Source organism: Orussus abietinus, unplaced genomic scaffold (assembly GCF_000612105.2).
Source record: "Orussus abietinus isolate OABI.00-Male unplaced genomic scaffold, Oabi_2.0 scaffold581, whole genome shotgun sequence".
Classification (NCBI taxonomy): Eukaryota; Metazoa; Arthropoda; class Insecta; order Hymenoptera; family Orussidae; genus Orussus; species Orussus abietinus.
In genome coordinates this window covers 30,753-45,921 of record NW_019394724.1, presented here as the reverse complement: position 1 = coordinate 45,921, position 15,169 = coordinate 30,753, and the positions used below count along the sequence as shown (strand labels likewise).

Below are 15,169 nucleotides of genomic sequence, written 5' to 3'. Positions count from 1 at the left end.
ACCTAGATGACCCCAAGACAAACATTGGCTCCATCAACATTGCCGAATAAAAATCTAGGAAATAAGAAATTCATTCCCTCGGTGGCAGTTAATTTTTGTGTGTACATTGATTAAAAGCAAATAATAACTTTTCAATTGTAATATGGCAGCTGGGGTGACTGAAAAACATTAACAATTAAATTATATTATATTAAAATATATTGTTACGAAGCAATGTATGTTAAAAATGTTTTCTTTTATGAATAAGGACTTACGTATTGCGTTAAGCGCTCCTTGGTAATATGCATTGGCCGTGAGAGGACTTGTGAACCATCTGAAAATAAGATACGTTTATTAATATTCTTGTTCACCTAAAAAATTGCATAATCGTTTAGGAAAAATTAAAAACAATTCGTACTCTGGCGGTGCTTGATCCAATTTTGTTCGTTTTACTAGATCTAGGGTTTGCAATTTCTCCAACTGCTTTTCCCTTTCACTTGTTATCATGTTTTTGAAATAGGAGTTACGTACAGTGTACTGTGAAAATACATGTGATCGATTTAACGGTAGATCCTAATCGCAAAGCAGAACAAGTTTAGTGAAATAGTATTTAGTATTAGTTTTTTACCTTTTTATACCGGTTATTGAGAGCCGTTTCGTTCTTGTACCAATTTCGAAATCCGATCAAGTCTTTCATGCTTAATCGGTCAACTGCATTCTGTTTTGTTTCCCAATCTGCCATGGTAGAGTGCAAAATACGCATTTCGATTTGTGCCTTGATTTCACGAAGCATCCTCATGATCTGTAAATAATATTGCATAAATAATGTTCATTGTATGCACCTTTCACTGTTAAACAAAAATGCATAAATATTAGAACAAGATTCATTTGAAATAGCAAAATGTATTGTTTTGACGCCACTTTCTTATATTGAAAATAAAATACAAATATTGATAATATATTGATAATTCGGTAGAGTCTCACTCAAGCTTTCATTATTCGGCGCTCTGAGTTTCTCGCACAAATGTATTTGTCCTAAAACTCTACCGATTTTCTTGATATTTCTCCCGTTTCTACTGACTATAAATACTTACGTCTATCTTGGCTTTATTCATGGCAGATTTCTTTAAATACTTTATTAGGCATCTCTGATAATATGTCTGTAGAGCATAAAAATTACATTGAAATTAACTATGCCCAAATTTAAGCACAGTCGGATATACTTGGTCTAGTTGCATCTTAATGTTTGGAAAATTGTTCAAAAAAATATACTTTGCAGCATAAATTATTAATGCCATTTCTTATATAGGTATATATTAAGTTATTTAGGTTAATTTGAATTTACGAGTACCTTCGGTTTGTGTCCACATCTTTTTTTTCAGAGCGGAAAATTGAGTCCAAAGAACATAATTATCTGGAATATTTGGTTTTCAGCCCGTTTTCCACACGCGAATTCATAAAAATCGTCACAGGGGTCGACGCTTGTATTTAAATTTTGTTTGAGGTCGTCAACTAAAAAGATTCGGTTTGATTAGTTTCCTTATCACGATTTTGCATTATTAAGATTGAACCACACCTCCGACATTAACCTTATATATTATAATAATTTGTTATTTACCGATTTCTACAATACTTTAGTTGTACACACATTGTAACGAGGTTGTTCCACTTCATTTTCTCGACTTTTGGTGTCATCATAACTCTTTACACTTGTTTTTAGTTGTTTTAGACGTTCACCTGTGATATCAAAAATATAGGCTATTTCAGGAACAATTGAGGAATTAATGACAATATAATTAATGGCTCTGAAAAGTGCAAACATTCTTTTAAAACTTGAGGAATGGAAACAGATCAAATAGAAAGGGAGAGCAGTGCATCCGGTAAATCATCGATGGAAAAGAAGTAATTATATAATATTAATATGGCTCTTAACATTCTGAAACTTTTCATAGATCCAAAGACAAATTAATCGTTATCATAAAAAAACTAAGGTACACTTAATTTTCATGAATAGAAAATTGTCCATGGGTGCTTCTTTTCAACAATCATAGGGTTACTGTCGGTAACGGTTCTATTTGTTTTACTTCTCTTTACAAATCTTACGTCTTGATGGGAATATTGAACTGGAAGTAATGATTTAATTGTAAGTCGAAGAAGCGAATCCCCTTTGAAACTAGAAATAAAACTCGAAGTCGTGAAGGATCGACTCTTCGTGGCTCTTAAAAATAGATTTATTCTTCAGTGGAATGTACGAAAATATTAAAGATGGACGCCAGGGATAACGCGATCACGATTTCAGTGTTATAAAATGTCCACCGGCTGTCGCAGCAAGGTTCCGCGTAGCCATGGAATTCTGTTTCATAAAACTGTTGCCTTTGTTGGTGATTTTAAGCAGTTTCGTCGGAGCTTATAACGTTCCAGCCCGCAACAATTCGATTCAAAGATCCTTGTCGCCGTCGACCATAGAATTGTTACTCCGAAACCAACAAGACATGGAAGACAGCGATGATCCACTTTTCAAGTGCCCCCCAAAACCGAACAAAGATATCTCGATTTTCTACACGAGTGACAGATGCAAATTAATAGAAGCAGTCACGGAAGCTAGGAGAAAAGGTGAGGACCCGGACCCGGCCATCTTGCAGGCTCTCGGTGGTTCTTCGAACGATCAGCCAGGTCCTTCCAGAAGACGATCTGCAAAAGAAGAGAAAGAACATCGAGATCTTCTGAAGGCGTTTGAAGATGCCTCGCGAATTTTTAATGAGAAACTCGCCAAAGGAACCTTATCCTTAAAATCGCAAACATTCAAAACCAACAGGCCCACGTCTCCGCCTAGACCTACTTCTCCTCCACGAAATATTCGAACTACCACTCGTTCTCGCTCAAGAAATAAAAATAAGAGAAGACGTCTAGAATAAGTACAGGAAGTGGAAATAAATGATTTTGTTTCTGGGCATATTCAAAAGGATGTTTGTGTTATTTGTTACACCTTTTTGCGACTTATCGCTGGCTACGTTTAATGTATCTCGCAGGGGGAAAGAATCCTGAAATTACGGAAGTGTGGGAAAAGGCTAGTAAGGGATAGATTTAAATGTTCTTAATAACGTGAAAGTTTCTGTAACAGACGTCAAAGTACTTTTCCGAAGAAGCGATTCTCAGAAATTATTACTAGAAATAGGAGGAACATTTTTGGAAACATGCCATATGATTTTAGATTCGATTCAATCTTTTTATTGCATATAAATTATCATATATGTGATTCGGTCAACAGACGGAAACGTTGAAATCATGTAAAATTATTTTCCGGCAATATTAGATTCTCTTGACATTAGTCTGTGTTCAGTAGTATATAAGACTTACGACCAGATATGTGAGAAATTGAGAAATATGCATACCTTTCTTCGGTATCATCGGAACTAGGCAATCAATAAATAGAACATTTTAAATTATTTATTATACAACTCTATTTCTTTATCTTCATTTATTTTTGTATGTCGTTGATTTGTGAGGCATTTACAAAAGGCGGTCCAAGTTTCGAAGATGCATGAATTGTTTCTGATCAAACTTGTTTGCGCAAGTGAATGCCATACATTCCAACTTGAGACGATTCTTTATTCTTCTTTCCCCAATCTGACTTACAATTGAACAAATATCATCACGTTTTCTGTAATGTAAATTCCAAAAGCATCGATTAGGATCGTTTTTAGCGATTGGAATACTTTCAAGCGTCCATTCCCCTATTACGTTGTATCCATGCCCAAAAACGGCAACACTTGAAACAATAAGTCCTATTGTGAAAGATAACCCGTATTTTTCCTGCTTTAATGTGGAAATTCTCTTACTACAGGCATTGAAGAAAGTGACTTCTATGATTGCAAATTACATTTTGAAACGTTTGCAGTTTAGATTTTCTTCTAGAGCCACCATATACGAATGCTGAAACATTTAATATTTTAACACGTGGGTTAAACGAAATCCTACGGTTTTCTTTTACGAAATAGTTCAGGGGAATCTAAGCGGCCTAATATTTTCTTGGCTTAACTAATTTACACAAGTGTCTTTTAGGTAACCATTTGGCGTGCGTTCGTGTATTGCGATATGATTTTTATTTAATTAGTCGCTTATAATTTATGCTCGTGTATATAACATCTTTTGTATTGTGATTTCGGTACTTTAAGAGGTATAGTTACTTATTTTCTATAATAAACGTGAAGATTCTTTTCGGATAGTTTGGCATCACCACATTTTGCACTTTTGCGGACGATTCATTTTATCGTTCGGTTTGCATTTGAACGCTTTATTAAACTCATCCATGTTTGAAACTACACCATTTACTCTTAAATGGTTTATACTGTGCTGTCTGTCGCTATCCAAAATTACAGTGCTCAGAAAGTATCCTTGTTTATAATCGCACAACATCTGGAAGAAATAGTTATTGAAGCAGTTATTGAAAAGAGTAAACATTTTAAGTCTAGAGTATTATTAAACAGAGAATCGCTTACATTGCCGTACGATATGAAAAAAAGTTGATTGTGGTCGTATTCCTCCAGGTATGGAAGTTTTTCCAGAGGCACGTTTCGGCTTGCTTTCTGAAACCCGGCAAAAGCGGCTTGCATGCCGATTGCATCGGATAAGTTCTCGTTGAAAGTCTTCTCGCCATCTTCCTACAAGTTTATTTCAAATTTAGAAATGCAAATGAATGTTTCATGCATATTGGGCTCTTTTCATAAATTGATCCTTTACTGAGTTTCTGTAACGTTATTGGTCAAGTGGAACTCTCTAAGTGAAATACTTCTATTTCATGTACTAGTAGTTGAACATGAAATCTTCTTCATTTAATTGCAATGGCATTAAAATGAAAAAAATCGATGACTTAATTGTGAACTCAATTAGACTGAATAATTTAAATTCGCGACAATAAATTAGAAAGAATGAAACATCGTTGGGGGATGTACGATGTGAATTTAGTTCGATCAGGAAACTCGGTAGTTTTGCGCCAAATATACACTTGCATTGCGTTGTATACGTATGCGCGAAGCCAAGTGCATGCGTGAAACGCCATCGAGTTCTTAACGCCATGTTTGAGCTTGTTAAACCCGTAAGAATTAATATCTCCGTATTTAACCCTTTTAGTGCCGATCGAAGTCGTTACCACTGAAAAACGTCGATATATCGTTGATCGGCACTAAAAGGGTTCCTTGTAGCCTGGGACTGAGATACATCAATAAAAATGGTTTCCGCAGTTGTTCTATTTTTTTCAGATTTTTCTAAGTCATTTTTATCCTATACTAGCATTTGAAACATTTTCAATGTCAGTTTTCGCTCGCTCAGCGTATTCAATCATTATCGTCGTCGTCTTTCTACGGGCTTTTTTGCACCTCCAAATGAGAAACTCCTCTTTTATCAGTTCAGTTTTCTTACAAGGAAGGTACCTGAGGTGTCCCCCTCCGATTTTGTTCATTTTTAAATATGTTATAGAGGACTAAAATCTAAGGGACTAGTGTTTTTTTTTGTCGGCGGATAAACACGTTTAGGGGGTGAAATCAGGCTTCAAAGTTGGCCGTGCAAGGGGGTGAGTTGGCTGTTTCATATAGAAGCACTCGTCCGATTTTCATGAAACAACCGTCAATATGTAGGGAATGAAGAATTATGAACCATGCGTTTGGAATTTTTCGAAAAAATTCATTTTTAAGGGGTAAGCCACCCCTTTGAATACTTCTTTTACTCCTTACGCGAGCAGTAATTGTTCCATCCAAATGAAACTTTTTTTGTATTGTTCTGGTCTATAAATTAACCAAGTTTCATATCGATAGAGCAATTAGTGCTCGCGTAAGGGGTAAAAGAAATATTCAAAGGGGTGGCTCACCCCTTAAAAATGAATTTTGTCGAAAAATTCCAAATGCATGATTCATAATTCTTCATTCCCTACATTTTGATGGTTGTTTCATGAAAATCGGACGAGTGCTTCTATATGAAACAGCCAACTCACCCCCTTGCACGGCCAACTTTGAAGCCTGATTTCAACCCCTAAAAGTGTTTATCCGCCGATAAAAAAAACACGAGTCCCTTAGATTTTAGTCCTCTATAACATATTTAAAATGAACAAAATTGGAGGGGGACACCTCAAGTACCTTCCTTGTTAGTTGATTCTTTTAAGCTAATACTTTATTAAGTCCTTAAAAAATACCTTAGGTGTAAAATAATTTAAATAGTTTTTCCATCAAAATTGGAATCAACAGTTTTTTTCAAACACATTAGTATTTTCATTCTATGACATATTCAAATCAGATAGTTGTCAAATTATCGTACACTTTGCCCTATGTAATACAAGTACATCTAATCCAAAAATCAGTTTTCTATTATCATCTCTAATCAAATGAATAAATTAAAACTAAGCGTAACCAAGTAAAAAAATTTAGTTTACTATAAGCAAATGACATGGTATTTTTTTAAATAAATTGTATGATGAATTTTCGGACACTGCTTCAATAACTTTTTTCTTAAGAAGCTTAATCAACAAACTTAGCAATAATTTATTTCTAAGAAATAAAACACGAAGTTTGTACAAATTACAAAAAATAGTGAAATCTCTTCCAAAAGAAGACTTTCGGTGTTAAAAAACCTTGTGCCAAATATATTTATTTTGACATTCCCAGAAAACGTATAGTTAAACAACTGACTCATAAACTACAGATCGTATAACAAAAATAAATAAAATCGGTATAATTAAAAAAGAATACCGCGAATTTATACGAAAATGGTATCGTTTTATTATCTGCCAGAGAAAGTTATGAAATCAACTACTTTTGCTAAACACGTGGATGTTTCTTATAGCCGCAAGAAGATAAAGTCAATATTTATACGAAAATGATATCATTCCATCTTTCCAAGAAAGCAATGAAATCACTTTTTCCAAATTCGTTAATTGATTCTTATGATTGTAAAAAGGTAAAGTCAATTCTGTTTGTTCCTATCATAATTAAAATAATAACGATTAATTTCACAAATGTAATCAAGTAAATGTCACATACAAAATACTAAAACTAAATAAAATAGATGAATGTTACTTAACCCCCACATAAGTAATACAATCTATTCCTTTCATCACATATGTGATGTTACGTTCCACGTAACGTCACCCCTCCAATTACATATATTAATTAAGTTAAGCGTCATAATTACTTTTTCTCAAATACTATGTTACTTTGATATTAATATCGTATTATATCGTCTTCGCTCGTCTGTCAATTTTCTACCGAACACATGTTAGCAACGTGCTCAAAATAGGTAACCGTCATCAAGCGAAAGGTGATAAGAGCGAGAGTCCCTTGTTCTTAATACTCTAAACAACGGTGGCCCGGGTCAGTGATAGTCCAACCAAGGGCTTTGAGTACATATTGTTAGTATACGTAAGAAAACTCATAGAAATGGACAATGTTAAGTTGACGGCAGTGTCCTCCCTCTACCAAAATTTTGAGACAATGCATTTTAGGAATAGTATAAAAGGGGACGCACCTATGCACCCACATGCTCAGTTTCTTTTCAAAATTCATCGAGTGCGAGCGAGCTTGTTTCTTTTCAAAATTCATCGAGTACGAGCGAGTTCAGTTTCTTTTAGAAATTCACAAAGTATGGGTAGCTTCTGTTTCCTTTTTCTTTCGACAACAAGCAAGCGATATCGACAACGAGCGTTCTCCAAAAAAAAAGTACGAGCGAGCAAGAAAATCAAACTTTTCTCTATTGAAGGTACCAATTTTTTCAATGTTTAAATAAATCGATCATTCACATTTATACGAACTTTTCCTTTTCTTTTCTTCTTTCGTTTGAAAGGAGAAACAATTACGTCCTAAAAATCCTACTATCCCTTTAATGTAAGAGGGCGCGGGGCTTGGTCTAGCTTCCCCTCTATATCTAATTCTTACTATCTCCTTGACATAAGAGGGCGCGGGGCTTGATCTAGCTTCCCCTCTATATCTAATTCCTACTATCTCCTTGATATAAGAGGGCGCGGGGGCTTGGTCTAGCTTCCCCTCTATATCTAATTCCTACTATCCTTTTGATATAAGAGGGCGCGGGGCTTGGTCTAGCGTCCCGTCTACATCCAACTCCTATTATCTTCTGATATAAAAAGGAGACCGGGCCTTGGCCTAGTTTCCCCTCTAAATTTATCCCAATCGACATTCCCGAAACCAACGACGATAACGATCAGGCGTTTGCACCAGGGGACCCTAGAATCTCCAAGCCAGTAGCAACTCTAGAGTGAAATAAAATCATCTTCATCTACTTCGTAAAAAGATAATTAATTTCTTCCCACTCGGACGTAACAGTGAACCGTTTCTTAATGCAAAAATAAAATACGAATTAAAAATGAAATAGTTTCGGCGAACCTTGTTCCGCTGTAGTTGCAAGTACTTCTACAACTATTTATTGCGAAACTGCGGATAAACATATAGCGGGGCTCGCCAAAACTGTTTCAATTTAATTCGTATTTTATTTTTGCACATAAGCGGATCACATATGTGGTAAAAGAAATCGATTTTATTACTTTTGTGGAGGGTAAGTACCACTCATCTATTTTATTTAGATTTAGTATTTTGTACGAAACATTGATTTGATTACATTTGTGAAATTAATCGTTATTATTTTAATTATGGTGGGAACAAACTGAATTGACTTTACTTTTTTGTAATGATAAGAATCAATTAACGTATTTGGAAAAAGTGGGTTGATTGCTTTCTCGTAAAGATGCAATGATATCATTTTCGTATAAATTTTGACTTTACCTTTTTGCGGCTATAAGAAACAATGCACGTATTTGGCAAAGGTAATTCATTTCATTATTTTCTCCGGCGGATAATAGAACGATGCCATCTTCGTATAAATGTGCAGTATTCTTATTTAATTATACCGATTTTATTTATTTTTGTTATACGATCTGTAGTTTATGAGTCAGTTATTTAAGTATACGTTTTCTGGGAATTTGAAAGTAAATATATTTGGCGGAAGGTTTTTTAACACCAGAGGTGTTGTTTTTGTGGAGTATTATAAAAAGACTAATGGCCTTAAGATCTAAGAACTTACTTTAACGGGTTTTCTAGTAGTGTAATTTTTTAATCCCGGAATGTCATAACCGTTGTATTGCTCAACGAAACATGATCTTATCCTTCGGAACCGCTGCTCAGTGGCTGATGTCCACAATGGAAGATACTGATGATGTTCGTTAAATGATCTGCCTGCAATTAGCATAATTACCATGCGTTCCGTTTCTCCGTTCAATTCCCATTGAACACCAAACTTAACAGTTACATAACTTAAAACTAACAAATAACATATAATTTGTTACAATGTAATAACCTAACAGTTACGTAACATAGAGCTAACTAGTTACACGACATTTGTTACAACTCAGTAACTTAACAGTTATGTAACATGAAGCTAACAGGTTACATAACATTTGTTACTATCATATCTATATAAATGTAGCGTAACTTTGTTATTCTTATCTCACATTATGTTACTGTCCTGATATTACTGTATATATGCAGCAAATATTTGTAACAAAACAGAACTACATTGGTGCTGTTATCTATTTTATTACATTATCATCATCGTCAAATGTCATATTTTGTTTACAACTCGTATGAAAAAATGTGATTTTAATTCGTACGCGCATATATGGTACATTATCAGTAATTGTTTGCTAGGCGAATGAAATCATAGCCTTTATTTAAAAAGATAGTTTATCATTCGCATAATTTCATTTAGTCTGATTTATTATATACTATCTAACTATTGCGAAGTGCCACAAAATAATACAATAAAAAAATTTATATTTTTTATAAAATTGCATTATTTTTTTATTAAATGTTTGAAAAATTAATATTATTTTAAGATAATTGATCTTATAACATGTTACATAACATATTACCGTATTGAGTGGGAAATAATAACAAACATCTAACTTCGATATTATTTTTATGCTACATAACGCGTTAGCTTCGTAAACGTGACATTAACCTAACAGTTATATAACAGTGTTCTGTGGGTTCATATTTGGAATATTACCTCAAAGGTTTCAAATTAGATATTGCTTACCATAATCGTCGAAGGCGTGACCATTTTCATGGGTTATAATAAATCCGACAGAACCATAATTGTAGAGTTGCAGCATTCTGTTGAAAAAAGTCGAACCCATACAAATTATTTTCCTATCGTTGTTATTTGAACTATACTCGGTTACATTGTGTACTCACTTGGAGTTTCCCGAAACAAAAAGTGGAGGCGCCAACAGCGGGGCGTAAACGGCTGAAACATAAATACATTACGTAAATTCAGTGGTACTTTCTTCCCCTATTACATTTGTAGAAAAGAAATGCTATTGTTTTAACGTATGAATCTTCACTTATTGTACATTTATGTAACACTATAAATATCTAGCGTAATAATGTATATTCAGCGCAAAAATTATTAATTTTGTAAACAGTAATTCTTTGCCGCCGCTTTATGTATAGTTTTGACAACACTTATTAAATTGGAGTTTAAATACTAAACCACTTAACTAATGCTACTCTTACTCACTTAAAACATTTGCCTCGAATTGGTAGGCAGCATTCACCTGGAGCACGTCTTTCCATCTGCAATATCGGTATTCAACTTTCAAAACGAATTCTCACTGCTTGTGAAATCCAACATTTGATATAAATTCTTGAAAAAAGGTCGCTTACATCTTTTTTGCTAAATGTTCCGCACGAGTCATTTTTATGTGTTTCTTCAAGCTGTCTATCCTGTGTTCCTTTACATTTTCGAAAAACTGTTCAGGTATTACGTGTAACTGGTACAAATGAAGGAGAAAAATACGCTTGTTAATTTTTTGGTTCCACTGATGAAGTAAAAATAACTTAGAAAACTAAGAAAGAAATATAAATTTAGAAAACAGTCTTTACCGATTCGTAATATTTATTGACTGCGGCAGCATCTCGATAAAATACAGGACCCTCTAACAATGCGTACATTGATACTAATTTCTCTCTCGACGCATCCTTCGATTGTCTATCCATCCAATTAGCGTTTAATATCTGCTGATCTAAGGCGAACCTGGTGTTCGTCAAGATGTCTAGTAACTACAAAAGTTGAATTAAAAGTATAAAACAACTTTTAAAGGTATAGAAAATAGGAAGTATAAATACAATGAGATTAACGAGGTCAAACGATAACAATTATTTCTTTAAATTCTTTTCTTGTGTGAGCTACTTCTTTAGTCTGTTAAAATATTGCGTTTATTAGTCATAACACTTTGTAGTTGATAAATGGAGTGCTCAAATATTCGTATCATTCAGTTGTGGTCGTATCCAATACATCCACTGATTACCGTGCCATGGATATTACGTTTTCAAAAATGCAGTCTTACTGTTCCGTCCGCGAAACTCGTATATGTAAATTCATCGCGGACGTTGAAATGTCAAACAAATTCCTAGAAAGGGTCTTACTGCCTGCTTGGGCCCATCGGGCCATTTACCAATTTAACAATTTTCTGACGTCGAAATCGGCTCGTAAATCTTAGTTTTCTCCGAGACGACATTATTGCCCTGTACGTCCCATCGCGGAAGTTTAGGGTTCTTTAGAATTTTCTCGGATTGACCGTCCCTATTCTTTACCGTCTACCTTTTTTAACTTTACCGCTTACACGTGCGCGCAACATGCACACGTGCATACAACATGTTTTTCCATCTGCACAGCAACTTGAAATTTTCCGTTTTCACCTAACCGTATTGGACAGCTACCGACCAATCACGAAGCTGACTATTCGATTTTAACCGCCCTTCTTAAAATCAGTCAGCCAATCGTTATGCTAGAAATATGCTACCACCTCCTCAAAAAATGTAATGCGACCGGAGGAGGAATTCTGTAATTTTTCTGTAAGTCAGTCACTCTCCGTCTCTCGATAATTTAACACGTCTCTCGTCAGCCTTCACCATCAGCTCTGTAACAGTTATCCTTATTCACGCGTGAAGAGCTGACAAAATTCTAAGTCAGTCGTCAAATTTAATATTATAATAAATTTAAGCTGTTTTGTTCGCGATAGTCTCACTTGTCATTCGGGTACCTTCCTTCTGCATGTGAGCAGTTGTATGAATATCTCATTTTGCAATTCCACTTGCAAAAACCAACGAGATTCATACAACAACTGCCCGACAAACTAGCCGGGCAGAACACTTACCTTGTCTTTATTTCCATTTGGCACGAATTTCCTCAAATATTCATAGATAATTGCATCATTGAAAGGGTTTGCTTTGAGGCACTCTAACCACCTTAAATCAAGATACTTGAAAATTGTCGTCGAATTGACGCGTTAAATGACGTCAAAATTGATTATCTTATTTTTAAATTAAATTAAGCATATAGTGTACTTAAACAGGATTATCAACAAATCAAATAAGACACATAACAGACCTCGGGAAATTTTCTGTGTTGGGGAACACCGTTGTCATAAACTGTTGGATGGTGTCTCTCATTGTTGGAGTGGTGTACAATATCCAGCGTGAAACGAATTGCCAATGAATGTGGTTCACTGCGGAAAACCGATTTCCAATTACCATGTTTATTTTTTAATCAAATCAGACCTTTAGGCTTCTTACCAATGGTTCGTTCGGACGCGCTATTCAGAATATAGGCGAGTTTTTCGAAATATTCAATGTTAGTGACGTCAATTTCTTCCGACCAATCGAGTTGTATATCAGCAACTTCCAGTATATTTTCAAAAACATCGAGCCAGTTTATCTGATCCGCGAGTGGAAATAGATTAAATAGATTTGAGAAATAAATTATTCCTCGAATTGTTTCTTGACTTTACCTGGGTTTTTGGGTTATCTCTATCGTTAGATTGATCGTACCGCCGCTGTAAGTCACTAATTTTCATTCTCGTTGTTTGCATTGCCCGATTTCGTGTCCCAGGATTAGCAGCCTGTCAATTTTTTAAAACAGTCACGAAACACTTTTCGTGACTTTTCTGATATTATTGATGTCCAAAGTACGACATTTACGTAGTGTATTTATGTTCAACTTATATAACCACGATTGTAATGTGGAAATCTACCATTTACCTTAGTTAACTGCATTTCTAGGATCATCATGTCACCGATATCTGTTGAAATTGTTTGCGGTTTAACGCGAGTCCCAGTGGACGGCATAAAATTCCTCACAACAGTATTTATAAAATCGTTGTAAGCCAAGATATCCGTTTGATGACTACTAGACCTTTCAAAAACGTACTCGGGTAGCAAAAATAGAGGTGGGGTCAACTGTAAAGATTTAATTCTCTGAATTAAACCTTAAAAAGTCGAAAATGTTATTTAATACAGATACAAATTGTAAAGAAAATAACGAGATTAGCGCTACACAAGTCTCCGTTTTTTGTTTGGGGAAAAAGTCGCGGAACGCGACTGAAGATAAAGATGAAGATACTTTTTACTACTATGAATGAAGATACTTTCTACTACTGAGAATAATATGATGTGGAACGTTTATCTGCAGGGGATTTAGTCAAATTATGATACCCAGATTACATAATTGTTTTTATAACTGAAAACGTATATTGTTGTTACTTAAATTTTGTTGGCTTCGCAAAGTAGCAAAACGATTTCTCCGGGCTTTATTTGATTTTCAGTCCTTTACCTTAAGAATTTGCCTTTCAGTCTGGCTTTGAAGGTCTGGTATTATCTCTATTTTAAAAAAAGCCGATGCTCCGTGATTATAAATTGTGTAATAATGATCAATGTCTTGCCACTCTTCGGGTGTCCAATTTGGAAGTATAATCGGCCATCCACCTAGTTTCTGTAACGTTTCTTTAATCGGTTCAAGTCCTCTCCGTCTCAGAGTTTCTGTAAAGGAAAATCATTGTTTCTGATTACTATTTAAGGTGAAGTGAAACCCCCCTCAAACCAGTCGTTTCGAACTCGAACACTTTTTTTTAAGGGTATTGGATAGAACTGTCCGAAACTTTTTCACGTAACTCGTAAGCACCTTGGATTTATCCTGACATTTTCAAAACTTGGATTTTTTTTTAATTGTTTAACTTAGTCCAAACCAGTACCAAAATGACGTCGAGCTCTCATATTTCGATTGATATCCAATTATTGAAGGCCCTAATATGAGGAACGAAAGTGTGAGGACAATTGTACGACAATTTAGAACGCTCTGGTAATAGAAAAACTCGTATTTGAGCGGGGTAAAGGCGAAAAAAGTATCTTATGCGCTTCTATGCTAAAACAATGGTAATACGAGGTCTGGAAGTGAAAATTTAGTTAACATGGAAATCACAGATGGCGCAGGGGGTCCCTCTGCAGTCAATTTGGGCTTCAGAAACAATAAATCCAGGGGATTTCTGGAATTTTACTTCGATTTCTTTATAATTATAGCACGAAAACGACAGATGGAGTATGCCATTTAGTACAACACTCAATATAATTCGACACGACTGTCAATATAAAAATGAACGTCGGCAACTTAGGTATTTAGAAAAATCATTTTTACCGACGTTGATCAAGTTCCTCGACGTGCTTCATTTCACCTTTAAACTATTTAGTTAAATATTGCCGCCTTACCATCGTCCATACACGTTTTGTGCCAACTTTTGGCTTTCTTCAAGGCGAGAATTTCATTCCGTGGCTCCTCTTCAATTATTTCTATTAGTAAAACATATCACAATATTTCTAAGCAGTTGAACAATTTTTCGATTTTTGAGGCATATTATTATATTGGAAGGATGATTTGAATGCAAGTTTCTATAAGTCTATAAATTCTGCATAAGTCTAAATATCTAGTAATGAATTTTCAAAAGACCAATATCTCTGAATTTCTGTAGAAGTCTTAAGACGGAAATTTGTGTTAAACATTACCTTTAATTTGAGCGGTTATCGTATCCTTGGCCCTTTCAAACTGAGTAAAGAATGGCTTGTTCTTGATATCAGGAAACCTGTTTTCCCAGTTTCCGCAAACAAATTCATAAAAATCATCGCAAGGGTTCACGTCGGGGTTAATATTTTGCTTTATATCACTTCCTAGATAATATTAGATGTTAAGTTTGAACCGTCGACGCATCGATCAGGTCTAAATTATTGATTTACCAAGACTCCAACAGGCAGGTTCATCGCAAATGGGAGTGTTACGTGGAACATTAGGCTTTTTATTAANTAAT

The 15,169-nt window shown here is 34.9% G+C and overlaps 2 protein-coding genes across 2 annotated transcripts; both read right to left on the bottom strand.

The window, feature by feature from the left end:
* Positions 1–105: 105 nt before the first annotated feature.
* Positions 106–1,094, bottom strand: LOC111674078 (neprilysin-3-like; the record flags this gene model as incomplete). The annotated part of the gene is made up of 5 exons (XM_023433136.1): positions 1,074–1,094; positions 608–781; positions 398–516; positions 255–313; positions 106–158 (listed from the first exon to the last, which is right to left on the bottom strand). Coding segments are annotated over exons 1-5 (426 nt in total), but the record flags the coding sequence as incomplete, so codon positions are not given.
* A 2,473-nt stretch (positions 1,095–3,567) lies between these two features.
* LOC111674079 (neprilysin-like) lies at positions 3,568–15,161 on the bottom strand. Its single transcript, XM_023433138.1, has 17 exons — positions 15,099–15,161; positions 14,871–15,032; positions 14,577–14,657; positions 13,648–13,853; positions 13,077–13,274; positions 12,827–12,937; positions 12,612–12,753; positions 12,427–12,544; positions 12,194–12,284; positions 10,920–11,096; positions 10,701–10,807; positions 10,555–10,610; positions 10,230–10,281; positions 10,072–10,148; positions 9,058–9,209; positions 4,479–4,640; positions 3,568–4,395 (listed from the first exon to the last, which is right to left on the bottom strand). The coding sequence occupies exons 3-17, from the start codon at positions 14,584–14,586 to the stop codon at positions 4,213–4,215; spliced, it is 1,842 nt and encodes a 613-aa protein (XP_023288906.1). The 5' UTR covers positions 14,587–14,657; positions 14,871–15,032; positions 15,099–15,161; the 3' UTR covers positions 3,568–4,212.
* Positions 15,162–15,169: the final 8 nt, after the last annotated feature.